Source organism: Babylonia areolata, chromosome 26 (assembly GCF_041734735.1).
Source record: "Babylonia areolata isolate BAREFJ2019XMU chromosome 26, ASM4173473v1, whole genome shotgun sequence".
NCBI classification, from domain to species: domain Eukaryota; kingdom Metazoa; phylum Mollusca; class Gastropoda; order Neogastropoda; family Buccinidae; genus Babylonia; species Babylonia areolata.
This window is the reverse complement of record NC_134901.1, coordinates 7,460,495-7,486,702: the sequence shown is the minus strand read 5'-3', so window position 1 is coordinate 7,486,702 and position 26,208 is coordinate 7,460,495. Positions and strand designations below refer to the sequence as shown.

At 44.1% G+C, this 26,208-nt stretch overlaps 2 protein-coding genes across 2 annotated transcripts in view; one reads left to right on the top strand and one right to left on the bottom strand.

Annotated features, from left to right (window-relative positions):
* LOC143300405 (calcium-transporting ATPase type 2C member 1-like) overlaps positions 1 to 4,302 on the bottom strand; it is a 52,471-nt gene extending 48,169 nt beyond the window's left edge. The window contains exon 1 of the mRNA XM_076614044.1: positions 4,118 to 4,302. Within this exon, the coding sequence (XP_076470159.1) occupies positions 4,118 to 4,192 (75 nt within the window). The 5' untranslated portion in view covers positions 4,193 to 4,302. The remainder of the gene's footprint in view (positions 1 to 4,117) is intronic.
* LOC143300406 (carbohydrate sulfotransferase 9-like) lies at positions 1,802 to 24,263 on the top strand. The gene is made up of 6 exons (XM_076614045.1): positions 1,802 to 1,918; positions 9,605 to 9,755; positions 17,402 to 17,508; positions 19,231 to 19,320; positions 20,559 to 20,892; positions 22,730 to 24,263. The coding sequence occupies exons 3-6, from the start codon at positions 17,409 to 17,411 to the stop codon at positions 23,412 to 23,414; spliced, it is 1,209 nt and encodes a 402-aa protein (XP_076470160.1). The 5' UTR covers positions 1,802 to 1,918; positions 9,605 to 9,755; positions 17,402 to 17,408; the 3' UTR covers positions 23,415 to 24,263.
* The last annotated feature ends 1,945 nt before the right edge of the window (positions 24,264 to 26,208 follow it).

Genomic DNA, 26,208 nt, shown 5'->3' with positions numbered 1-26,208 from the left:
CAGCATTTGATACAGTTGATGGTACACTTCTCATTGAAACAATGAAAGACTAAAACATTCTGTTGGCACTCACGATCTTGCTCTTTCCTGGTTTCAGTCCAACTTAATGAATCAAACTCAGACTGTCTGTGCAAATGGCAATTATCCTAACGAAACTCTGTTATAATTTGATATCCCACAGGGATCAGTCCTTGGCCCTATTCTGTTTGTTCTGTATGCTGCCCCACTGTCAGATGTTATAAACAGCCTCTGCAGTCTGTGTCTCGCATGAGAGCTTAGCTGACGACACTCAACTCTACCAGTCGGCCTCTATTGCTGAAACTGATGACACGAATGCAAAAGTATATATAACAGACTTGAAGTCTTGGATGACCTTCAACAAACTACAGCTAAATGATGAAAAGACTGAACTGTTGCTTGCTTGCCCCAAGAAAAGTCTCTCCCTCATTCTCTTCTGGTTAACACTAACAGCACTGTCATTCCTGTCTCCCAGTCAGTGCAGAGGCTCAGTGTCTGTCTTGACAATAGTCTGTCATTTCAGCAACACATTTCAAACATTTGCAAATCAGCTTATCTTGATTGGCGAAGAATTAGTTCTATTTGTCATTACCCGTCTATGGAAGCAACCAAACATTAGTCTGTGGTTTTGTTTTGTCTAGGACTGATTACTGCAATTCTGATCTTGCCGGCATTCCCAAAACTTCACTGGATAAACTTCAGCGAGTTCAGAACAATGCTGCTTGACTTATTTTCAGATCCTCCAAGTTTGAACATGTTACTCCTCTCTTCAACTCTCTTCAGTGTCTACCAGTTTCAAAAAGAATTGAATGCAAGCTTTCTGCTCTGACGGTTTCTGCCCTCTCAAGCTCTGGTCCTCGCTACCTCTCTGACCTCCTTGAGGTGTACATTCCAACTCGTCACCTTCGTTCTGCTTCTGATACTAGGCTCTTAAAAACCCCTATGGTAAAGAAGATACAACAGGGTCAAAGGTCTTTTTCTTTCCAGGCTCTGTCATCGCTGAATAAACTATCAGAAAATGTTCCATTCTGTCTCGCTGAAATCTTTCAAGTCTGCTCTGAAAACATCTTTTGCAACAGCAATAACAGCAGTTGTTTTTGTTTTTTGTTTTTCAGTTTCCCTGTTCTGGTTTTGGGTGCATGCTTTGTTGTGGAGAGGCTGTTTGCTATGTGTGTGTGGCGGGGTGCTGGTTAGCGTCTGTGCGTTTGTGTGTATGTGCGTGTCTGGGTGCATGTTGCAGGGATGTGATGTTTTCTGGAGGGCGCCATCGGTGGGTGGGTGGTTTCTAATGTTCAGTTGTGTGAGTGTTTTCTGGCACATGCTTCCATGTGTGGGTGGTGGGGGAGGTGCGGGTGGAGAGGAGTATTGATGGGGAGTCAGGGAGTGAGGAACGAAATGTAAAGCGCTTGAGTTTGAGCAGAATTTCTGGAGAAACGCACTATATAAATGTCCATTATTATTATAACTTATATCATGTATGATGTATGCAACAAAATTAGGTTATAAGTGTGCTATTTGTACTAAATATATATATATGAATAAACTATTCCTTTATATCCTCTCTCTTAGTCTTGCTCTGAGCCTCTCACACTCACAGTCTCTGGGAAGTGAACGCCAATCATTGGAGCAGTTTAACCTTTGCTTTTTGCCAAGGCTAGTCTGCTGCTTGCACTTTTTCTCTGTTGATAAGTGCGGTGTGATGTTTCACACAGCTGTGTCAGAACGTATGATGTTACTTGTGTGCAGTGGAATACTACTAGAGACATGTACATGTATACATGTATAGAAGAAGTACAGATTCGCCAGTCACATGCTGGAAGTGTAGTGTGATTGTCTGTGAGAATGAAAGTCTGTGACACTGACAGTGCACTAAATTCTGTGTATTTAGCCTTGTGCTGTGGTGAGTAAATAAGTGTGCTGAAATCCTGGCAGAAAGTTTCACCTTTCTCTGTCTTACAGTTAACACACACACATGCACACATGCATGCATGCATGCACGTGCATGCACGCACGTACATACACACAATTTATTAAGATATGTTGTATTTATAATGATTAAAATGATAATGATAATCACATGCACTAACACACATGCTCACATGTGCACACATACACACACGCGCGCGCATTAATAAGTTGAGTAACACACACATAATGTACGTGTACATGATACATCACATTCATGTATACATGTGTACAAGCTTGCATACTCAGTCGAGATTCACAGTGAGTATGCAGTTTGTAAGTTTACATGTATGCTGACATGGAGTGGACATGAATTATGTATATATACAAGACACAGACTAACACTAACAGACTGATTTAATTATATTTATAAAGAGCTTGCAGAGTGGTTTATTCAATTAAGAATGCAACAGAACCAGTGTGGCTCTTAAAACTTGGTGGCTGGTTGCCTTGAGCTATACTGATAGATCTATGAGTATGACTATATTTTTATACAATACATATATATATATATATATATACACCCACACACACATACATACATACATACATACATACATTCACAGCACCCTAATGAGTCTTCACAGAATTGAAGGAGAAGAAGAGGAGTGTGATCACTATTGACAGCAATTTCATTATTTTTGCAGTTCGGATGAACATGTATGCTTCACCATCAGCCTGTATGCAGTCATAAAATATATCAAAATCATGTTTTGAAATACATGTATACACATGTATTTGTGTGGCACATACTCACACACACAAACGTGTACACATGCATAATAAAATTGGGAATGCTAAGAGACCTAGAGGAAGCAGGGGATACACCATGCACTGATGCAGGTTGAATGGAATCATAGAATTCAAACCAACACTGACTACAACAGGTAAAATTTGTTCATGAATATATGTATTATATAAAAAGTAAAGAGTGTTAGTGTATGACAGACAGCAACATCAGACAGAGAATTACACACACAGACAGAAAAAAGATATGAACCAATAGAGTTTTAACTTTTTGATAGGCCTCACATTTGGGAGGCTTGCAGTTGCACAAAACATTCAGACACACACCCAGTGACTCACAGTCACATACATATACACTGATATACACTGATACACACATGACATCAAAAGTACTTTAAGTAGACAATGTATACAATAACATCTATAGAGATAGAAATGTTTCCATACATCTTTGCAGTCACATTCAGCGCAAGACTCAGCGCTATATAAATACTAATTATTATGATTATTATTTCACATAGTGACAAATATTCACATCCAAAAATGTTTGTGTGCGCACACAACACACACACACACACTCACTCACACAAACATGCAAACACACACACACACACATACACTCACAGAATCCACATGCAGTGATACATGCAGAGTACAACCATGTGCATACATGTACATGTATGTATACACAGAGTTATGTTACTTATTCAGCAAGTGACTGAATCTGTTCTCTTCAATTTGTTTCTAATTCAGCAACTGACTGAATCTGTTCTCTTTGATTTGTTTCTACTAAGCTATGAGCCCAGCCAGCTTAAACTAGTTTTAAAGTGTTTTGTTTGACTGTCACTGCATAAAATTAAGCCACTCAGTTTGTTCTCTTCTATTTCGTGTAATTATTACTAATGAACTAAGATTCTGGCCAGCTTATTGAACTAATTTATAGAATTTTATTGTATGTAATGTAATTGTCATTTAAATCTGCTTCTGGGACAACCCTAAAAATTGGAGATGTCTGCTCACAATAACTACCGCAGTGATTATAATAATCAAGGCATATCCCGTGTCTCAGATTAATGTGAGAAACTAATTTAGATCAATACTGAACAGTTAAAAGTTTTGAGTTGAATGCTCGAGCATAGGTCATGTGTACTTCCCAGCCCGCACCCCATCCCCTTCCCGCACTGTAAATAAATAAAATGAAATAATAAAATGGTTAATCATCTACAAACACAAAACTTGCGCTAACAATCAAATAAGACTGGTCGGCAAAATGAACTTGCAGTAACTTGTAAAATTTCAGCCAAATAAGTGTCTGTCGGAACCTGAACTTGAACAGAATCGAGAGCTGTCTCGCTGACGTCTACAGAAGTGCAGGTGCGATTTTTACCTTTTGTAGTGCAGCGTGCTCTGTCTCCGATTGTTTGTTTTGAAGGGTATTAGACTTGGTTGAATTTAAAAGCATTCTAGTTTTTCCACATGAATACGGATCCCATTTACAGCGCTGTTTCCGTCGGTAAAACGTGTCCAGCTTTTGTTATGACGGCGACGATTTCGGCTTGCTGTTGGGAGGAAGTGCTTTCTCGTGTTTTTTCTCCAAAAAGAGTATGAAGAGTACATTCCCTTGTTCTCGGCTCTCTCTCTCTCTCTCTCTCTCTCTCTCTCTCTCTCCTTTATAGTTTATCAGTACCATGCTTGTGCCTGTGTGTGTGTGTGTGTGTGTGTGTGTGTGTGTGTGTGTGTGTGTGTGTGTGTGTGTATCATTACCATGCTTATGCCTTTATATGTAGTATTCATGATGTACGCATCAGTGTTGTGACTTAAAGTAGCATTGTGTAGCGCATGCAATAGAATATATAATGCAGTATTGTGTAGTGTAGACCCTGTGTTAGGGTGGGACTGGAGTGAAAAAAAGCGCCAGTGCTAAGATATTATCCTCGAAAATTAAGAATTTTTTCTTGTCTTGTCCTCTCCCCCCCCCCCCCTCTCGTTCTCTCTCTCCGTCTCTCTCAGTCAGTCTCTCTCTTCGTCTCTCTGTCTCAGTATCTGTCTGTCTCAGTCTCGCCCCCACCCTCCCTTCTCTCTCTCTCTCTCTCTCTCTCTCTCTCTCTCTCTCTCTCTCTCTCTATTTTTCATTGTTCACCAAAGAAAACAAATATGAACACCAACCAAAATGTATGGCCATCTAAAGACGGTCTTCGAATCACACATTTAAATATAAATCACGCAGTTAACAAAACTACAGAAATAACCTCCCTATTAAGTAACCATGGAAAACCTTTTCATATACTTGGTCTCTCTGAATCAAGACTCTCGGAACATATCAGTGATGCTGAGATGTACATCCCAGGCTATAACGTTATCCGCAATGACCCTACAAAAGCCAGGGAGACTGGTCTCCTCCTCTATGTCAGCGAATCCCTCACATTTAAGCGTCTACCATATCTTGAACAGCACGATGTTGAATCAATGTGGATAGAAGTCAAATTGAAAAACACCCCTTCCATTTTAATCGCTTTCTGTTATAGAAATCCGGCAGAACGGGTAAACTGGCTGGATAAATTCACCGCAATGATGGACGCGGCGACGCTTGAATCAAAGGAAATCATCTTACTTGGAGATTTCAACACAGATCTTACCAAAGCCAATACACAGTGGAATGCGACAATAAGTCTGTTTAATCTGCATCAACTAATCAATACACCCACCAGAGTTACGCACAATTCACAGACGCTCATAGATCATATAATTATACACTTCCAATAAGAACAATATATTAGAAGCTTGCGTACCGGTATTCAGCTGTAGTGATCACTACCCAGTTTGTGTCACTTGGGGAAAAAAAGGAGTAAAAATTCCCAAATCAGGCCATAAGACAATAGCATATCGTTGCTACTCCAAATTTAATGAACAGCTCTTTATGAATGAGGTGAGTAGCTCCCAACTTTCATCGGTATATGATATAACAGACCCGGATCTAGCAATAGAACACTGGATCGAAATATTTACAGAGTTATATAATAAACACGTCCCACTCAAAACTATAAGAGTTAAACACACCCCTAAACCAGCTTGGTGTTCCAAAGAGTTGAAAGAGGCAGGCTACATTAGAGACTATCTAAAAGATCAGGGCTACCACGAAGAATCGAACAAATTGAGAAATGCAATAAACTCGCAAAAGCGCAGAGAAAAGAGGAAATATTACCGAGATTTATTATCCTCGAAAGAAAACCCAAAATCAGTGTGGCAAGCTATAAACCAACTCACCAACAAGCAATCTTCGTCAAAATCAACCGTGATCAAAGACGTTTCTGTGAATCAACTAAATACACACTTTTCCACTATAGCTAGAAAAATTATTACCACAGATTGCACAGAACTGAATGACCTTGAAAAATTAAAATTGTATTGTAACAAAAACACTTCAATAAAATTGAATATTCCACCCATAACAGTATTTGAAGTCTACAACTACCTTATCCAACTAAAACAGACAGGAACCCGCGGACTGGGTGGCATCGACAGCAGAATTCTTAAACTAGCCGCTCCAGTTATCACTGACACATTAACGTACATTTTCAATCTGTGTATTGACAAAAACTACTTTCCGATCGCATTTAAGAAAGCGAAAGTTATTCCTATTTACAAATCAGGGGACACCACCGATCCTTCAAACTACAGGCCAATTTCCATTATTTCTATTCTTTCAAAACCACTGGAAAAACACATCAACAAGCATATTTCACATCACTTTGATGTCAATGAACTTTTACATCCAGCTCAGTCTGGTTTCAGACGAAAGCATTCATGCCACACAGCATTGGTCAACATTGTAGATGACTGGCTTACCAATGTTAATAACAATAGATATTGTGGTGTTTTATTCGTCGATTTAAAAAAAAGCATTTGATGTGATAGACCACAAACTCTTACTTAGAAAACTTGAGCTGTATGGTCTGTCAACCAATTGTCTTAGTTTGCTTGAATCCTATATGACAAACAGACAACAATGCGTGACAATGAGTACATCAATCTCAGCACCAACAACCCTTGATTATGGCTTTCCTCAGGGGTCTATTCTAGGCCCTTTACTGTTCTCAATATACATAAACGACCTACCGCTCCATATGAAATCCGTCTGTGAACTGTTTGCGGATGATACAACAATCCACACTTCTCATACTGACATTGTCGCTCTTGCAAAAGACTTAAAAGAAAGTACTGATGACCTCGTTACATGGACCGAACTAAACCACATGTCTCTTCACCCTCAAAAAACAAAATGCATGTTAATCACAACCAGACAAAGGAGGCAAAACACTATACATAATCTTCTTTCCATCCAAATTAAAGGCGAACCTATTGAACAGGTCAGTGATCATAAAGTTCTGGGGATCATAATTGACAACAATCTCACTTGGAATCCTCACATAAATTTCCTTTGCAAAAAGACAGCCCAGAAAACCCATCAACTATCCAAAATCAAACATTTCCTTGACCTTCATTCACAAAAATTATTTTTTCAAGCGCATATTCAGTCTACAATAGATTATGCATCAACACTATGGGACTCTGCAAGTGCGAATACCATGAAGCCATTACAGAATCTTCATAAACGGGGGCTCAAGCTGGTACTCCTTAAAAAGACTACCCTTTTAGACTCAGACTATAAACAAGCGAATATTCTCCCACTAATCCGTAGATTAAAGTACAATAAAGGAATCATGATGCAAAAAATTATGACAGGTAATGCACCACCAACATTAATAGACAAATTTTCTGTAAATTCATCAAGGAATCCCCCCAAAGTCCATATTCCAAGAATTGACTTCTTCAAATCCAGTCTGGTTTACTCAGGCACCACCCTATGGAACTCACTCCCAGAAACAATTAAACAACACCATTGCCCAGCCACCTTAAAAAAACATTGCCTTTCCCACCTTATGCCATAATGTGTAATATAAATCATTCATTTTATTGATACTGTTTGTCAAATGTGTATGGTTGACAGAACCTTCCTCACCCTCTATCCCCCATTCTGATGTGTAATGCGGTGTGTGTTGTGTGTGTTTGTTTCTTTGATTTTGTTCCTTTTTTTTCCTGTGCATTTTACTAACACCATGCTAGTACCTGTATGTCATGTGTGTGTGTGTGTGTGCGTGCGTGCGTGCGTGTGTGTGTGTGTGTGTGCGTGTGTGTGTGTGTGGTTGTTGTTTTTGTTTTGATTTATGCTTTTTTTTTTCCCCCCTCTGTTGTGTATCTTCACTAACACCATGCTTTCATTTTTATTAAATATTGTGTAGTGTAGACCCTATTCAGGGCGGGGACTGGATGTAAAAAAGCACACCAGTGCTTATCTATTATCCTCGAAATAAAGAATTTGTCTTGTCTTGTCTTGTCTTGTCTGTCTGTCTGTCTGTCTGTCTGTCTCTCTCTCTCTCTCTCTCTCTCTCTCTCTCTCTCTCTCTCTCCTCTATCTCCTACACTTTTCTCCACTGACTTGTATACGTTATTCTAATCATTATGTTAATTTAAAGACGCGCGCGCGCACCGGCGCTGTATGTGTGTGTGTGTGTGTGTGTGTGTGTGTGTGTGTGTGTGTGTGTGTGTGTGTGTGTGTGTGTGTGTGAGCACGGTGTGTGTGTGTGTGTGTGTGTGTCAGTGTGGGTGTGTGGGTGTGGGTGTGGGTGGGTAGGGGTGGGGGTGGGGGGGGTGTCGGTGTGTCTGTGTGTGACTCTGTGTGTGCGAGTCACGGTGTGTTCGCGCGCGCATTTGCGTGCACATATCGTGTGTGTGTTGCAACTTTGGGACTAAAGTGTTTGATTCAAACATAAGTTTATTTTAAATCTGTCACTGATCATCACACATCACCAATTGATTACAAAAGACCACCAGCAAAGCCGCTAAAAAGGGTAAGTATTTGAAAGTTTTGGACACATTCAAGTTGGAAATGTGTTTATTTGGGGACGTCCCAGAATTGCAGAAACGTCCCCTCACGACTATATTTTCCTGACAAATAACCCCTCCCTACTACTGAACTAGACGCACACACACACACACACACACACACACACACACACACATACACACACACACACACACAAACACACACACACACCTCACGCACACACTTACACACACACACACACAACACGCACACACACACACACACACACACATACACACAATCACACACACACACACACACACCACGCACACACACACACACACACACACACACAGAGGCACACACAGGCACACCTCACGCACACCCACCCACCCACCCACCCACACACACACACACTCACACACACACACACAGAGCCACACCTCACGCCCCCCCCCCCCGCCCCCCCCCACACACACACAGGCACACCTCACGCACACCCATCCACCCACCCACCCACACCCACACACACACGCACACCCACCCACCCACACACACACACACACGCACACGCGCACACACACACACACAGAGGCACACACAGAGGCACACACAGGCACATCTCACGCACACCCACCCACCCACACCCACACCCACACACACACACAGGCACACCTCACACACACCCACCGACCCACACCCACACCCACACACAGAGAGGCACACCTAACGCACACCCACCCACCCATACCCACCCCCACCCCCTACACACACGCACACACACACACACACACACACACACACACCTCACACACACACTTACACACACACACACACACAACACACACGCACACACTTACACACACACACACACACACACACACAACACGCACACGCACCCCTCCTCCCACCCACACACCCACCCACACACATACCAAGAGAGTTCGGAGACACGCACAGCCAATAATTGCTATGCACCACGTCTGTCAGCCCAGGCAGCGGAGAGGACGGTGACAGGAGAGGCCAGGACTGACAGGGCAGAGTGAAGAAGGTAGGAAGGCCGGTGGTGCAGACAAGGACGACAGTACAGAGGCACATAAACGGGTGGGAAGGACGCCTGACACTGGCTGTTCAGGCTCAGGTAAGGTGGTGGTGGCTGCTCGTGGCTGTATTACTGAGATATCATATTATGTTTACATCCAGTACATGTATATGGGGTGTATGCACTGAACGAACTGTTCTGGAAAAAGTCCAAGACAAATTCAATGTCTTACTGCTGGAAAATCAGAGTCTTTGCTTCTTTTGTGAAGGGGTTTTGATGAACGAAACTTGCTTCTCTCTCCCACTATCTCTCTCTGCCCCCATTTTTTGTTGTTGTTTTTTTGTTTGTTTGTTTTTGTTTGTTTGTTTGTTTGTTTGTTTTTATTCTGCAGTTCTTTGAGTGGTCATGTTTTCATTTACTTTTTTCATTCAATAAAAATTGGAACATGTGCATGCTTTTCCAAATTCAAACTTCATTGCTTGATCATTATTCTGAACTGTATACATTTTCATGCCTTGTTCATTCTCTCTCTCTCCCTCTCTCTTTGTTTGTCTTTACACACACACACACACACACACACACACACACACACACACACACACACACACACACACACACACATACACACACACATTTGTTGTTCATTATTATTATGTTATGATTTCGAGTGGCTTGTCTCCTCTTTATGCTGTCATGTACCACATGTATCATAAGTTGTGTAGAACTCTCTCTCTCTCTCTCTCTCTCTCTCTCGGTGCTCAATTCCCGTTCTCCATCCTGCCCCGCCCCCCCACCCCTTCCACCCGAACCACCTCTGACGGCTGGACGTGAAAAAGCATTCATGCTTATTCCACTTCCCTCATTAAAAAAAGTTCGTTCGTTCGTTCGTTCGTTTGTTCGTTTTCTCTCTCTCTCTCTCTCTCTCTCTCTCTCTCTCTCTCTCTCTCTCTCTCTCTCTCTCTATTAAAACATGAATCTGGTCAGTTTAATTGAGTGCATGATAAAGTATGTATTTTGCGCGCGCGCGCGTATGTGTGTGTGTGTGTGTCTGTTGTGTTAGAACCATTCAAGAGGTGCAACAATATGCTTAATATGATATCCCCCTTGTCCTGAGGGCTTTATTGCTATGTGGACAATAAAAAGACTTTTCACGTTTCTCTCTCTCTTTCTCTCTCAAATGGTATTGGATTATTGTGGGAAACTGGTATGTTCCATATTTAGAACAACTTAAAGAAAATGATCTAGTACTGTCAGCCAGCTGATCCTCTTTGTCGACAAAAAATTAAAAACATTACATATTTTGAGTCCGCCGTCTTCTCAGGAGTTAAACTACAAACGGTAATTGTTTTTACATTTGATATCGGAACAATCTAAAACGAAAACCCTTTCCCTAGAGGCATTCATTTAACAAAGACCTCAAATCGACCTATCACTGACAGTTCCCTGTGGACTACCCTACCAGCGCCGATGGAGCGGCAAAACGAAATGGACCACTAGGGACAAGCGGCAACCTGGGACAAACGTGAGAGAAATGCCATGGATACGGTACGGGAAATGGGGCAGCCAAAACAAAATAAAAAATAAAAAAACCCAAAAATGTCATCGTAGCCCCTCCTCAACGTAATCTATGCCAGAGCGTTCGTGTGCCATAGCAGAGGCAAACAGAGCTCTGCTCATACTCATATAGTTCACTGAGCTGAACAATACCGGTGCAGTATATAGAGCTCTGCTCATACTCAGATAGTTCAGTGAATTGAAGAATACCGGTGCCACAAACCGGAAGCAATGAGAGCTAGTGTCGGATGTCGGTGCGGTGAGGATGTGCCGTTTAGTGTCGGGCCCTCATTCAGCCAACCCCATGATTGCTGCCAATCCACAGCCGTGCATTCACACACTGGTGCCGTCCTTGCCCCTGGACAATGATCACGTTGGTGCGTCGACGCAATGCGAGACCACTGATTATTCCATTTTCCGAGATGAAATCCATCGTCTTCGGTCTAGCATTACAGTTTGTAGGTCAGGTACGCGGGGAAGGACAGCAATCACGTCTTCCACGGGATTAGACTGGACTGAGGACTGTCCGCCGACAACTGTCTTTCTAATCCTCAGCGCTAAGCTTCGTGTGGCGTTCACCCCGCAGTCATGGGTAATGGGGGGCGGCGTTCACAGTGCAGGATTTCGCGTCAAGAGAGGAATTAAGGCCCCAGTCCGCTATCTGATATTGCCATCGAAAATGTCCGTTTCCATGGACATTAGCAACAGCAACATCAAATGACATTTTAGTCCTCCAGTTCCTGATGTTTCAAATGTATCCAAAGCGTTTCATTTTTCACCTGACATTGGGACACAGTAATGAATGAAATCCTCTCAGCAAAGACAAGATCAGCACTGTCCAGACTGAAATATATAAAGCAACATCTCCATGAAACACGAGATCAGACCCCTGCGGGCACTAGTATATTCCATCTTCCTGTATGCATGCGAGATATGGATGCTCACAGCGGATGTGGAAAGAATCCAAACCATGGAGATGACGTGTTATCGCGATATACTAAACGTCAGATACACTGTTCATATTGGTGGTGTGTGTCCATCGAGATCGATGATGACCATCGTTGTCATCCAGCTGGGGGATGGGGGGAGGGTGGTGGTGGGGTGGGGGGATGCTCATGAATCTATCTGTGCATGCGCAGATGGCTGAATAGTCCAATCTGCGCAGGAAATGTTCGCTGACAGTTGGGGCATACAAAGACAGGCATATCATTGTCAGGGAGCTTGTTTGCCCGTGACTTTCTGGCCTGCCTCTTCTGAACAGCTGCAGCAGTCCTGTTGGCCTCGCACAACTTGGCGCCTTTGTTCATATTACCAATGAGCAAGAACACCAAACCATCAAGCATCAGACTGGACCTCGTGAAGATCTGCCGAAAAGAAAGCCACGCAGGTGTGGCCACGAAACAAGATCATATGGCTTTGCTAAAACAATCCCCCCCCCCCCCAGCCCCCCAAGGAACTGTTGAGGCAGGAGACGGAGGGGAAGACAGAAAAAAAAACGACGGACTGACAACATTGCACAATGGACAAGAAAACCATTTGCAGCGACTCGGGCTTTGACACACATCGGACAGACCTGGGGGGGGATCTAGTGAACTGTTCTTCTGTGCGGCGCCCCAGTGACTCTTCACAGAGTTGAGGAAAAAGAAGAAGAAGAAGAAAGAGGAGGAGGAGGAGGAGGTAAAGGACAAGAATAATGAACGACATTGCGTATCACCTACGTGCTCGTGACCTTTCTCACATGGTGTTCACAATGCCAGACCTTCAGGAATGGCGGCAGAGAACATGACCGTAAACGTCATAGTTTGTGCCCCAGCAGCTTGTCAGACTTTTCCTGGACCAAACAACACTACCACCAAAGACTTGAAAGAGACCCACACAGTTTTGTCATTAACGGTGGACCCAGTTTGGAAACAGTTTCACATTGTATCGCTTTCTGAACGTGAAGTGATGGAACAGTATCACACATTGGAATCCATTATCCGTCACGCTGCACGACCGCCTGGTAGTGTTTTGAGGCCTTTAGGGCAGTGTCTGACATTTTCGTGAGGCCTTTAGGACAGTGTCTGACAGATCTTGAGGCCTTGAGGGCAGTATCTGACAGATCTTGAGGCCTTTAGGCAGTGTCTGACAGTGTCTTGACGCCTTTAGGGCAGTGTCTGACATTTTCTTGAGGCCTTTAGGGCAGTGTCTGACAGTGTCTTGACGCCTTTAGGGCAGTGTCTGACATTTTCTTGAGGCCTTTAGGGCAGTGTCTGACAGTGTCTTGAGGCCTTTAGGCAGTGTCTAGCAGATCTTGAGGCCTTTAGGGCAGTGTCTGACAGTGTCTTGACGCCTTTAGGGCAGTGTCTGACAGATCTTGAGGCCTTTAGGACAGTGTCTGACACATTCTTGAGGCCTTTAGGGCAGTGTCTGACATTTTCTTGAGGCCTTTAGGGCAGTGTCTGACAGATCTTGAGGCCTTGAGGGCAGTGCCTGACATTTTCTTGATACCTTTAGGGCAGTGTCTGACATTTTCTTGAGGCCTTTAGGGCAGTGTCTGACAGATCTTGAGGCCTTGAGGGCAGTGCCTGACAGATCGTGAGGCCTTGAGGGCAGTGTCTGACAATGCCTTGAGGCCTTGAGGGCAGTGCCTGACAGATCGTGAGGCCTTGAGGGCAGTGTCTGACAATGCCTTGAGGCCTTGAGGGCAGTGTCTGACAGATCTTGAGGCCTTTAGGGCAACGTCTGTTTCTTGAGGCCTTCAGGGCAGTGTCTGAAAGTGTGTAGAGGTCTTTAGGGCAGTGTATTACAGTGTCTTGGGACCTTTAGCGCAGTGTCTGACAATGTCTTCAGGCCTTTAGGACAGTCTCTGATCGTGTCTTGAGGCCTTCAGGGAAATGGGTACGGGGGAACTACCGGAGGAGGGGGGAGGGTGGGACTTGATCAAGTGACTCAGAGTTAACGACGCAGGGATTCGCGAAATGGTAACAAGAAACGTGTAATTAGTCTGACGGAGGTAGAGCTATTGACTGCTTATTGTTACACACATGGATTGAAAAATACACAGTTCATCTTAGATACGTAAAGCAGAAAACTAAACTAGGCAATGTCCTAGGTGCATTAGGAATGAGGTAAAGCATTAGGAAAGACAAACTTATAATGAAGAAACATCCATTCTTACCTTTATTTATTTATTTTTTTAATCTTTGTTCGCTGCCGAAATCACTGTGCCTAGTGGACGCTTTAGGAATAAGGCAAAGCATTAAAAAAAGAAAAACTTATACTGAAAGAGATATCCATACACGCCTTTATTTATGTAGCTTTGTTTGGTTCTGAAATCACAGTGTTGTTTAAATCTGTTGGATTTGAATTTCGATGGAAGATGAAGGTTCTGTTTGGCGTATGCTAAGTTCAGAACAGCCCACGACATGTGTGGTGAGGTGACTAAGGCTGTGGTGACGAGCTTTGTGTGATCCCTGTGTTTGTGGGTTCTGAGGGTGGGGCAGTTTGTGGCGGTGGTGTTTTGGGATGTGTGTGTGTGTGTGATGCATGCCATGCATCTTTTTTTTTGAACCGCACACACACACACACACACACACACACACACACACACACACACACACACACACACACACACACACACACACACACACACGTCTATGCTCATTTGTGATTTTAGACGAAAATCCATCGTCTTCCTCACCCCACCCATGCCTTGAATCATCACTTCTTTCCGTGTTCTTCTCTCCCCATATAGCATAAAAAAGCTAGATAAAACAAACTAACCAGTCAACCAATAGAATTACAACAAAGAGCCAACGGGGCTCCAAATTAAACTCTGAACTATTTCAAACACAGTCATGTTGGTTATCATATAAAACATTTCCAGTGGAAGCTGATGGAACTGCAGATTTTGTAAATGACATCGGTAAATATGGTTTTAACTGTTTACATTTATGGATGACATGCACAGGGGATAATTTCATTGCCGCAAATGCAAGTCACATTAGAAGTATATTTTGTTTTTGTGGCATCCAGTCGTAGTCTGTACATTAGACTGATGAGCCTTCTGCTACTGTGATGTCCTTTTGTTTTAAAAGAAAACATGCGATCAATTTTGCGGGAGCTATTGTTAGCATTTTCTCTGTCATTGTCAGACTACTGTTTTAGTTCATTAATATGGTTCAGCATGTTTTCTTCAGTAGAGAATAACCTTCTTGTAATGAATATGGAATGTGAATTTCTATGGCATTGTATATATTCATTGCGCCTTTTTTCGCTCAACGATCCACCCGCTCATTTCTCACAATCATTCGTGAGAAGGGATCCAACAAAAATTCATCTCTGTACCACGGATGGTCAAAACATGAATTATATGACGAATTTATGTTATGAGTTCTCTTCTTGTCTTCAAATTAAAAGATTTTGATGCTTGTATTACAGATTTAGAATCCACACAAAATAACACATGAAATATGGTAATGGGAAGACCTATTAAATGAGTTAATTCTATTAATAATTTTATAGCTGCGAATATAGAAAAATCTTTACTGACATAATAGTACTTCTCTACTTTTAATGACAGAATTATAAATGCTGCCCTTGCCTGACTGTAATAAAGTACTGAACCACCTGTATATACTTTAAGGTGATTTGGATAATTTTCTTGAATTTGAGATTTAACAAAAAGTAGGGAGAGCCTGTCCTTCAGCTTTCTTCAAATCTAGGTAATTAATACAGAGCACTTTCAACGATTTTTTTATACCTCTTTTTTTTCTCTCCTCATGATTCTTTAACTGGATAAAGCGCGAAGCACAAGTGATTCTTGAAGGATTTGCCTCTTGTTATATTTCATTGTTATGTTGATGTCCAGCAAGAGAGCATAATCATCAATATGTTATTCGGCACACTCTCGACATGTGTATCTTCTATTAGATTTTATGAATAATCCAATTTGATAGACGGGAGAGACGGGCGCAATAGCCGAGTGGTTAAAGCGTTGGACTGTCAATCTGAGGGTCCCGGGTTCGAATCACGGTGACAGCGCCTGGTGGGTGAAGGGTGGAGATTTTTACGATCTCCTAGGTCAACATATGTGCAGACCTGCTAGTGCCTGAACCCCCTTCGTGTGTATATGCAAGCAGAAGATCAAATACGCACGTTAAAGATCCTGTAATCCATGTCAGCGTTCGGTGGGTTATGGAAACAAGAACATACCCAGCATGCACACCCCCGAAAACGGAGTATGGCTGCCTACATGGCGGGGTAAAAACGGTCATACACGTAAAAGCCCACTCGTGTGCATACGAGTGAACGCAGAAGAAGAAGAAGAAGATAGACGGGAGAGTCAGTATATATCCAATGAATTTGTCGCGAACAGTCACTGCACCGTATCGTGCGACAGTTATTGGTTTCTCCACAGATGCACTGTTGGTTGATGTTTCTTTCCATTGAAGTAGTTCCATTGTAACCACATCCTTTGTATTCATTTTCCTCTCATCGGTTCTCTTCCTGTTTGAGTTTCGGCTTTTTAAGCTTCTGGAACGGGTCATTTCTAAAACTTTCTTCAGCAATACATAACTTCAGAAAATATAACTTTTCTGTTCTTGTTGTTAACATGAGGAACTCACCACCACCTTCAGTTAAATTTGCAAAACATACTAACAGTTTTAACTCACTCAGTACGGCCAGTCCTCTCTTCTCCTCAACACAGACCCCTCGGATGTCCAGTGGGTGTCTGAATAACCCAACCTTTAGCTTCCGTCGTCAGAATTGTGGTATTCTTTGTCAACATTCACCTCTTCAGTATAAGAGCCTTCCGCTTGCAGTATTTTGATGATGGTAATTGGGGTGAAACGCTGTTAACGTCGTCTCTTTCGCCGTTCATAGGGAGAGAGTTAAGAACTTTCTGGACTGCGATCCAAAGTTTGGCAACATGTTTTATGAATTTGATGAACAACTGCTTTGATATTTTTTAAATGAGGCATGCAATGCAGACCAACAAAGATGACACCAAGAGGGGACGTTTATTGGCCGCGAGGCCGAAAGGCAAAAATGCCAGTCCCTACTACTACTACTGCTACTACTAGCACTTCACGTTAGCTGGTTGTCATCGTCGCCATCTTGATCGTGTGTGTGTGTGTGTGTGGTGTGGTGTGGTGTGGTGTGTGTGTGTGTGTGTGTGTGTGTGTGTGTGTGTGTGTGTGTTACAGGTTAAGGATGCTGCTCTTCTTTGTCAAACATAACAGGAAACGGTTGGCGCTGGCAGTGGTAGCTGTTTTCGCCATTGCAAGTTACCGCATTCTGAGTCAGAGTCCAGGTGAGCACCAGTTTGTCTCTCTATTGACTCACTAAGATAAACTTACTTACTTACTGCTGTTACTGGCTTACTCTCAAGGCCTGACTAAGCGCGTTGGGTTACGCTGCTGGTCAGGCATCTGCTTGGCAGATGTGGTGTAGCGTATATGGATTTGTCCGAACGCAGTGACGCCTCCTTGAGCTACTGAAACTGAAACTGAAACTGGCTTACTAACTCACGGACTAGCTAAATGACTGAATGACTTATGGAACTCAATATATGAACGTAACATGTGAACAGTTTTTACCTACTAACTCACTGATTAAATGACTAATGGAACTCGATAGTTGAACGAAAGATGTAAATACATCGATATACAAAATATAAAGCCAAATGAAGAAAGTATACATTTGGACTTGCAGGTCATAGCTTTTTTTTTTTTTTTAAATGATGATAGGCCTATTTTGACTTTACACACGGCTACACAAACTCTGCTCTCTGGGTGTGTCAGCCTCAACAATCATCCTGTGTCTCTTTACACATGGCGACACAAACTCCGCTCTCTGGGTGTGTCTGCCTCAACAATCATCCTGTGTCTCTTTACACACGGCAACACAAACTCCAAACGCTGGGTGTGTCAGCCTCAACAATCATCCTGTGTCTCTTTACACACGGCGACACAAACTCCGCTCTCTGGGTGTGTCAGCCTCAACAATCATCCTGTGTCTCTTTACACACGGCGACACAAACTCTACTCTCTGGGTGTGTCAGCCTCAACAACCATCCTGTGTCTCTTTACACACGGCGACACAAACTCTACTCTCTGGGTGTGTCAGCCTCACAACCATCCTGTGTCTCTTTACACACGGCGACACAAACTCTACTCTCTGGGTGTGTCAGCCTCAATAATCATCCTGTGTCTCTTTACACACGGCAACACAAACTCCGCTCTCTGGGTGTGTCAGCCTCAACAATCATCATGTGTCTCTTTACACACGGCGACACAGCCTCAACAACCATCCTGTGTCTCTTTACGCACGGCGACACAGCCTCAACAACCATCCTGTGTCTCTTTACACACGGCGACACAAACTCCGCTCTCTGGGTGTGTCAGCCTCAACAATCATCCTGTGTCTCTTTACACACGGCGACACAAACTCCAAACGCTGGATGTGTCTGCCTCAACAACCATCCTGTGTCTCTTTACACACGGCGACACAAACTCCGCTCTCTGGGTGTGTCTGCCTCAACAACCATCCTGTGTCTCTTTACACACGGCGACACAAACTCCGCTCTCTGGGTGTGTCAGCCTCAACAATCATCCTGTGTCTCTTTACACACGGCGACACAAACTCCGCTCTCTGGGTGTGTCAGCCTCAACAATCATCCTGTGTCTCTTTACACACGGCGACACAAACTCCGCTCTCTGGGTGTGTCAGCCTCAACAACCATCCTGTGTCTCTTTACACACGGCGACACAAACTCCGCTCTCTGGGTGTGTCAGCCTCAACAATCATCCTGTGTCTCCTTTCAGATGCTTAGTTCATAATGGAAAGGGTCCACAGTGGAAAGAACACCTCCGCCGTCAGTTTGGAGTTGAGCCACCATGTCATTACGTCAGCCTAAGCCAGGACACGTGTATCCAGTGATCCATGTTGTACGTTTGTTTGGGGAGTCCTTTTCTCAGGCTTCAATTTATAGATCAGTGGTGTTTGCTCATTCAAATATAATTTGCTTTTCCAGTCCTTCGACGATTCTTGACCTTCCCCGGCATTCAGGAGGCAGGGAAAGCTGTGGCCCACGAGGAGGACCGGAGTTCAAACCTCAAGACTGGTATGTACACATTTCAGCACTCAGACCTAGCATGTCTCATTGTCAAACATACAGTGTGTAACTGCGTGTTGCTGGTTTGATTCATTGCACTGAACAACGTGTGGTGCATGCACTGGAGGTGAGCGTGTGTGGGAGGGGTGGTTTGTTAGATGTCTGCCCTAGAACCGTGTGACTACCAGTGCTTTGAAGCCACCTGTTAAGGGAAATGCGCTTAACGGTTTGATAGATGAAGTCCCAATGTTCAGATATTTTCATTTGGTCAGCAGAGCAGCAAGCAGAAACAATCAGGCGGCCAGGTTTGATTGCTGAATGAAGTTTGATTAGAAGAAAGAAGAATGGTTGGGACAGGTCCTCGTGGCACTGGTTATAGACTCTGGTGGCCGAGAGAGTGCGATTGCCCAGTGCAGCTTCAGAGTCCTTCCTACACTGGTCCATTTTGCACCGTGGGGGTGGGGGTCGGGGGCAGGTTGAGGGGAGGGGGTTTCCGCATGGAGGAGCACCGCACGTCCAGACGTCTGCTGTGTTGAGGGCTTGCTTGTGGCAACAGACACCACGTCCTATCAAAACAAGCGTTACAAAGACTCCCGGCATCAAAGCCAGTCTCCACTGGTGTAGGATCAGACCAAAGAAGCTGGAGTACTATGTCTGAGATGGGTCGTGCTGTCCATCAGGCTCTGCCAACTTGTGGGGCGGGCCGGTGTCAGGCTGTTCACTGCAGAACAGGACAGCACTGCTGTAAAGGAGTTTTGTACACGTAATGTGCTTTCAACTCTGTTTGAAAAGCACTGAATATGTGTTCATTCTTCTTCTTCTTTTCTTCTTTTTCTGCTTTCTATTATCACCATCATCATTACACGGTGTGGCTGACTAAAGAGGACAAAAGTGTTGCAGCGTATGAACATGCATTGTACTTGTGGTGGCATTGTAATCAAATGCACTCGGCTGATTGTACTTATTTAGTATTCGCAAAATAAATCGCTTCTAAACGCTTAAAACTCGTGGAATTTATTCACATTGAATGAATGTCACTTTTGCACTTCCGGCCTCAGTCTCAGCAGTTTGGTCAAAGACGTTTATTTGTTGTCACTTTGCGGTTTGCCTGGGTCCTCCGCCCTCATCAACGAGCGCCTGAATGGACTGCAAGCATCGTTGTTACTTCGGTAACACGTGTGCATGCGGTACGCACTTGCGTGTGTTCAAATCCTGTGTTACTGTTTGTTGTTGATTTTTTTCCCCAGCACCTCAATCCTGGGGACAAGGCATGGATCCACGGCTGCGGGGTGTGTGTAACGCGTCTCGGGGCAGTGGGAAAGTGTTCTCAGTCTTCCTGAACCAACAGCACCTCCTCGCCTACTGCCTCGTGCCTAAAACGGGCTGCACTTTCTGGAAACGGGTCTTCGCCTTCCTGAACAAAGACATCCATTTGAACCTCCTGGCCCGCTCCCCACTCCACATCCCCAGGCTGTACGTGCACCGAGTGCTGGACAGTGGTCACGGCAAGGCCTGGTCTCGTGTCAAGGACAGTGTCAAGGGTTACTTCCGCTTCATGTTTTCCAGAGATCCTTACTCAAGGTAATTCTTTAGTGGAATGTATTGCTTTCTCGCGTTCTTTCAATTATGTATTAAAGCCTCATTTATGTCCTGGTAACAAAATAAATAAATAAATAAATAAATAAAATAAAGTAGAAAGTTCGCCTAGGGATATAAATACAGATAGCCTGTTTTAAATGGTGATAAACTGAAATGAATAGCGATATCATATTACCTTAATTGCGATTCAATAAACCCAATGAGTATTTTTTTTCTGCAGATACTTACTTTTGAGTTGGAATGATTGCCTGTAATACCACAGTAATGTCTTTTGTGGTCGGACAGTCAAGGTCGGGACCAAAAGGCCTCAAGAACAATGGACAGACTGGAGAAAACGATACATGCCAGCAAGTAGTGGATTTCACAAACTGAAAAGGAAATGGTGAATTTTGAAATGTTTAGTTGACCCCAATCTTGCCGCCACTAAACTGTCAGGTTGGTTCTCATCCCACACCTCCCCCCCCCCCCCCCCTTCTAGTTTGTTCTTCAAATCAGATAACTCTAGCTGGTTGTGAAATGGCACTGCAGTCTGCATTGTTCACTCGATAAAGTGACCAACGTTGCCGTTACGTGTCCAGGCTGGTGAAAACGCGATCCATGCAGTTGGCCGTGAGAAGAACGACCCTGTTGAGTAAACTGTGTAATTGCACCAGCTGTAGTTTCCATTCTGAATCACTGCCACAAACTGGTGCCTGACTTTGGTCGTTGAACTGAAGTGAGAATTCAACCCAGTGAAGAAGAAAATCCAATCTAGTGAAGACGGAAGTGCGGAACAGCGCATGGGTAGCTGTTAGAGAGTACTAGGCCAACATGCCGCTGATCCCAGGTCCCAGACTGGATGGAGTAACCTACAGACCGGCTTTGTCCCCCGTCCTCCCCCCCCCCCCTGCTCCCCCCTCTCCCCCCACTAGAATGCCTTTATGCCGCTTGAGGTTTTTCAAAAAAAAACAACAACAAAAAACATTAAAACTAAATAACAAGTCCCAAAGGAAATCAATAATTATAATGTCCTCCAGGGCATCTTTCATCACCAAAACTATGATGTACCCCTGAAAAAAATCTTTCAATCACAAATTTAATGTTCCCTGGGAACTGTTTTAAACAGTAAAATGTCCCTGGGAAACCTTTTAATCACATTTCCCTAAGAAACCTCTTAATCAGATTTCCCTTAGAAACCTTTAAATCGTATATATATATATATATATATATATATATATATATATATATATATATATATATATATATACGTGTGTGTGTGTGTGTGTGTGTGTGTGTGTGTGTGTGTGTGTGTGTGTGTGTGTGTGTGTGTGTGTTCTCTGGAAACCCCTTATTGGCCTACCGGATTATCCCCTGAAAAAACCCCAGTCAATAACAAAAATGTTTCCTGGGCAACATTTCAGACACCAAAAAGTCCAGGGAAACCTTCAACACAAAACTGATGTTCTAGTGGAAATCTTTCAAACACTAAACTGTCCCCCGAAAAATCTGTTCATCACAAAACTGTTCCATGAGAAACCTTCCAGACAAGAAATGTACTGAGAAAATCTTCCAGTCACCAAACTGAGAATCCAATTGACAAACCTTGTCAGGTGGTGATGAGATGAATCCCACTCCCACCACCACCCTACCCTCTGTTTGGTATTCTTAATTCGTCGATATCACAGTAAAGGAAAGTTATTAGATGAAACAAAGAATAAAAAGAACACACACACACACACACACACACACACACACACACACACACACACACACACACAGCTACTGATGTTTCTAATGACACCGCTAACTGAGTTTTTATTCGGATTCTTTGATCCAGCAGATTATGGAGCAGCTACCTGGACAAATATTATCTCCCAGACTTTTGGCTTCGGTTTCCTGTCCATGCGCACAGCAGAAACAAGTCACGTGCCAGCGGAACAGCTGTTTCCTGTGGCAACAATGTCACCTTCCCCGAGTTCATCGAGTACTCTTTGCGGGTCCAGGAGCCGCACTGGAATGCCATATCCTCCCTCTGTGATCCCTGTGTTTTCAGACCCAACCTTCTGGGCAGTATGGAAACCTTTGCTCGTGACGCACGAGTCGTCCTGGATAAAGCGGGGCTGGGTTGGATACTTGACGACTCTATGCACGCGCAGAATGAGATAAAGACTTTGATTGATTACAATTTCAGTATTCTTAAAAGTTATAAGAAACTGCAAATGTGTATTACCGAGGAGAGGTTGGGCTTTCGCCTGTGGAAAACGTTTCAGTACAACGGTTACATCTCCGACACTATCTCCTACCAGCCTCCTTCGCCGTTCACCTTAGAATCCTTTCTGTCTCTGGTTCTGGAGGCCTGTGCCAGGTCCGTGAAGATGGGAGCAGAACTGTTGAAAGAGCAGAAAAGGAAAGCCCTTGACAACGCTTTCAAACAGCTGTCTCTGCACACTCTCCAACGCATTGCTGCCAAGTATGACCTGGATTTCAAGATTTTTGGTTACAAACCAAGGTATTTCAATGAATGATATTAATTTGTGCGTTTCTGGCAGCAGAATGTTATGCGCTTGTGTGTGTGGTCGAACTCCCTGTGGTATATTGCTGTACGATATCGTGTTGCACCATTCCGGCTGGAGTATTTCATTCCCATGTTATACTCTGCAACAACATAACTAACCAACGAAAGAGGTGGTTAGAGTGATTGGATGGTAGCGGGCTGGACCTTCATCGTGAGATTTTTCCGGACCAGCATGGTCAGCTCCTTTCCAGAGTCAGTGTCCCATGATGGGATGCTCGAAACCACACAGTCCAGTATCTGGTTGTCACCGAGATACGCTACGAAAGGAAACGTAAATTATAGCTTTAAGATTGTCACGTAATCGCAAACCTGAATAGACCAATGTCGCAGCACCGCCAACAAAACTCCTCCCCACCCATCACGGTAAGTACACGGAAAGGTGTCCTGCACTGTGCGGCTGTTCATGTCCTGACGTGACCCCTGTCTCTGCTCTGTGCTGACGTCATGGTGACCCCTGTCTCCACTTGTTTTTCGCTCTGTGCTGACGTCATGGTGACCCCTGTCTCCGCTCTGTGCTGAAGTCATGGTGACCTCTGTCTCCACTCTGTGCTGACGTCATGGTGACCTCTGTCTCCACTCTGTGCTGACGTCATGGTGACCCCTGTCTCCGCTCTGTGCTGAAGTCATGGTGACCTCTGTCTCCACTCTGTGCTGACGTAATGGTGACTCCTGTTTCCGCTCTGTGCTGACGTCATGGTGACCCCTGTTTCCGCTCTGTGCTGAAGTCATGGTGACCTCTGTTTCCGCTCTGTGCTGACGTCATGGTGACCCCTGTTTCCGCTCTGTGCTGAAGTCATGGTGACCTCTGTCTCCGCTCTGTGCTGACGTCATGGTGACCCCTGTCTCCGCTCTGTGCTGAAGTCATGGTGACCTCTGTCTCCACTCTGTGCTGACGTCATGGTGACCCCTTGTCTCCGCTTGTTTTTCGATCTGTGCCGACGTCATGTGACTCCTGTCTCCGCTGTGTGGTGACGTCATGATGACCTATGTCTCCGCTTGTTCCTACCATAACCTGCCCAGTCCTATCCATACCCTACCCAGTCCTACCATATCTCCTTGCATTCTTCTCCTTACAAAGCATTATATTCACCTTGATGGTCATGGAATGAGTCCATATGAAAGAAAGAAAGAAGAGATAGGACTAAAAGAGTGACCAATAATGATGGGGTACTAAATAACAAAAGTTGTAATCTTGTCGGTGAAATGCTTAACTGACGATCAACATTTTCATACGGCAAAGACAGTATTGAACTTTCGACTCGAATTTTGAAATTGATGACTGCTATCACCACTGTTGCCCGGATGGAAAGTGTACAAAAGAATCCACATCAAAATGGTGTACTTATGTGTGTGTGTGTGTGTGTGTGTGTGTGTGTGTGTCTTTGACAGTGTCACTGGTGTGTGTGTGTGCGTGTGTGTTGTAACATGTGTCGTACTAAAAAAAAATCCAGACATCATTAAAAAATAGCTGTAGTGTCTTGTTTCATCCACTTTGTGTAAGTATGCACGTGCGTGCATACGCGCGTGCTGGGGCGCGCGAGTGTGTATGTGTGCCTGCGCGCATGCGTGGCATGTGTGTAAGGGTGCACTGGTTGCAGAAAGAGCTATAGAGTTTCCCTTGAGTGACGTGTGGCTGTGTGGCGGGTGATGTAATGTGTCAGTGTGTCAGCAGGCTTTGAAGGCTGACCCTGTCTGTGACCACGTCACCCCGCGCCTCCACTCCTGACCCACATTGCACTGACAACACTTCCACATTCTTTCTCTCCTGCATGCCGACTGAAGTCCTCCACCACTACCACCACCCCTTTACACACACACACACACACACACACACACAGAGGCAATCAAAAAGAGTTATTACACACATTCACTGGGGCCAGCTTAATACGTATAATTAGTGACAAGATGCTATTATATATATATATATATATATATATATATATATATATATATATATCACGCACTCACACACACATTTACATTACAGTGGATTCTCTTCGGAACTTTGCCAGGAGCAACCATTTTGTTGCAGTGGGTTCTTTCATGTGTGCTGGATGCACGATACACACGAGACCTCGGTTTATCGTCTCATCGGAATGACTAGCGCCCATATCACCGCTCAAGGTCTAGTGGGAAGGGAGACAATTCTAACGAGTGTGGGATTCGAACGCGTGTGGTCAGACATTCTCGCTTCCTTAGCAGACGCATCACCATCACCACTGGGCTGCACTCCACATTACAGGTTGGGAGGGGTGTGTGGAGAGTTGGGGGTGGGGGGTGGGGCTGGACCCAGTGAGGGGGTGTGGGGGGGACCCAGTCTTCAAATCAGGACTACATGCTGTTGTGGCCGTTGAACTACCTGGTGCTTGAGACCCTTTGCTGCTTTGTGAGATTTTTGTCATCTGATGTACGAGGACGATCAACTATACTCATGGAATCTCTGTCTGTCTCTGTCTAGCATCGCCGTGTGAACATTCAACGGGGACTTTTTCAGCTCTACATGCCACATGAATTACTCCATCGGCTTGTCTGCAACGGAGGTAACACACTTAACAGCCTTTACTCCAGGCAAGATTCTCCCAAAATTGGCCTTCGCGGATCACCGTGTGGTTTCACAAAATTTGTGGGATTTTACCATGACTAGGGAAGACTGGTGTGTTTGGCTCAACATCTGTTTGACAGAACTTACTTGGGATGTAGGTGGTTTGGGGTTGCGTCCCTTGCGGCTCCTGCTTCGGTTTCTC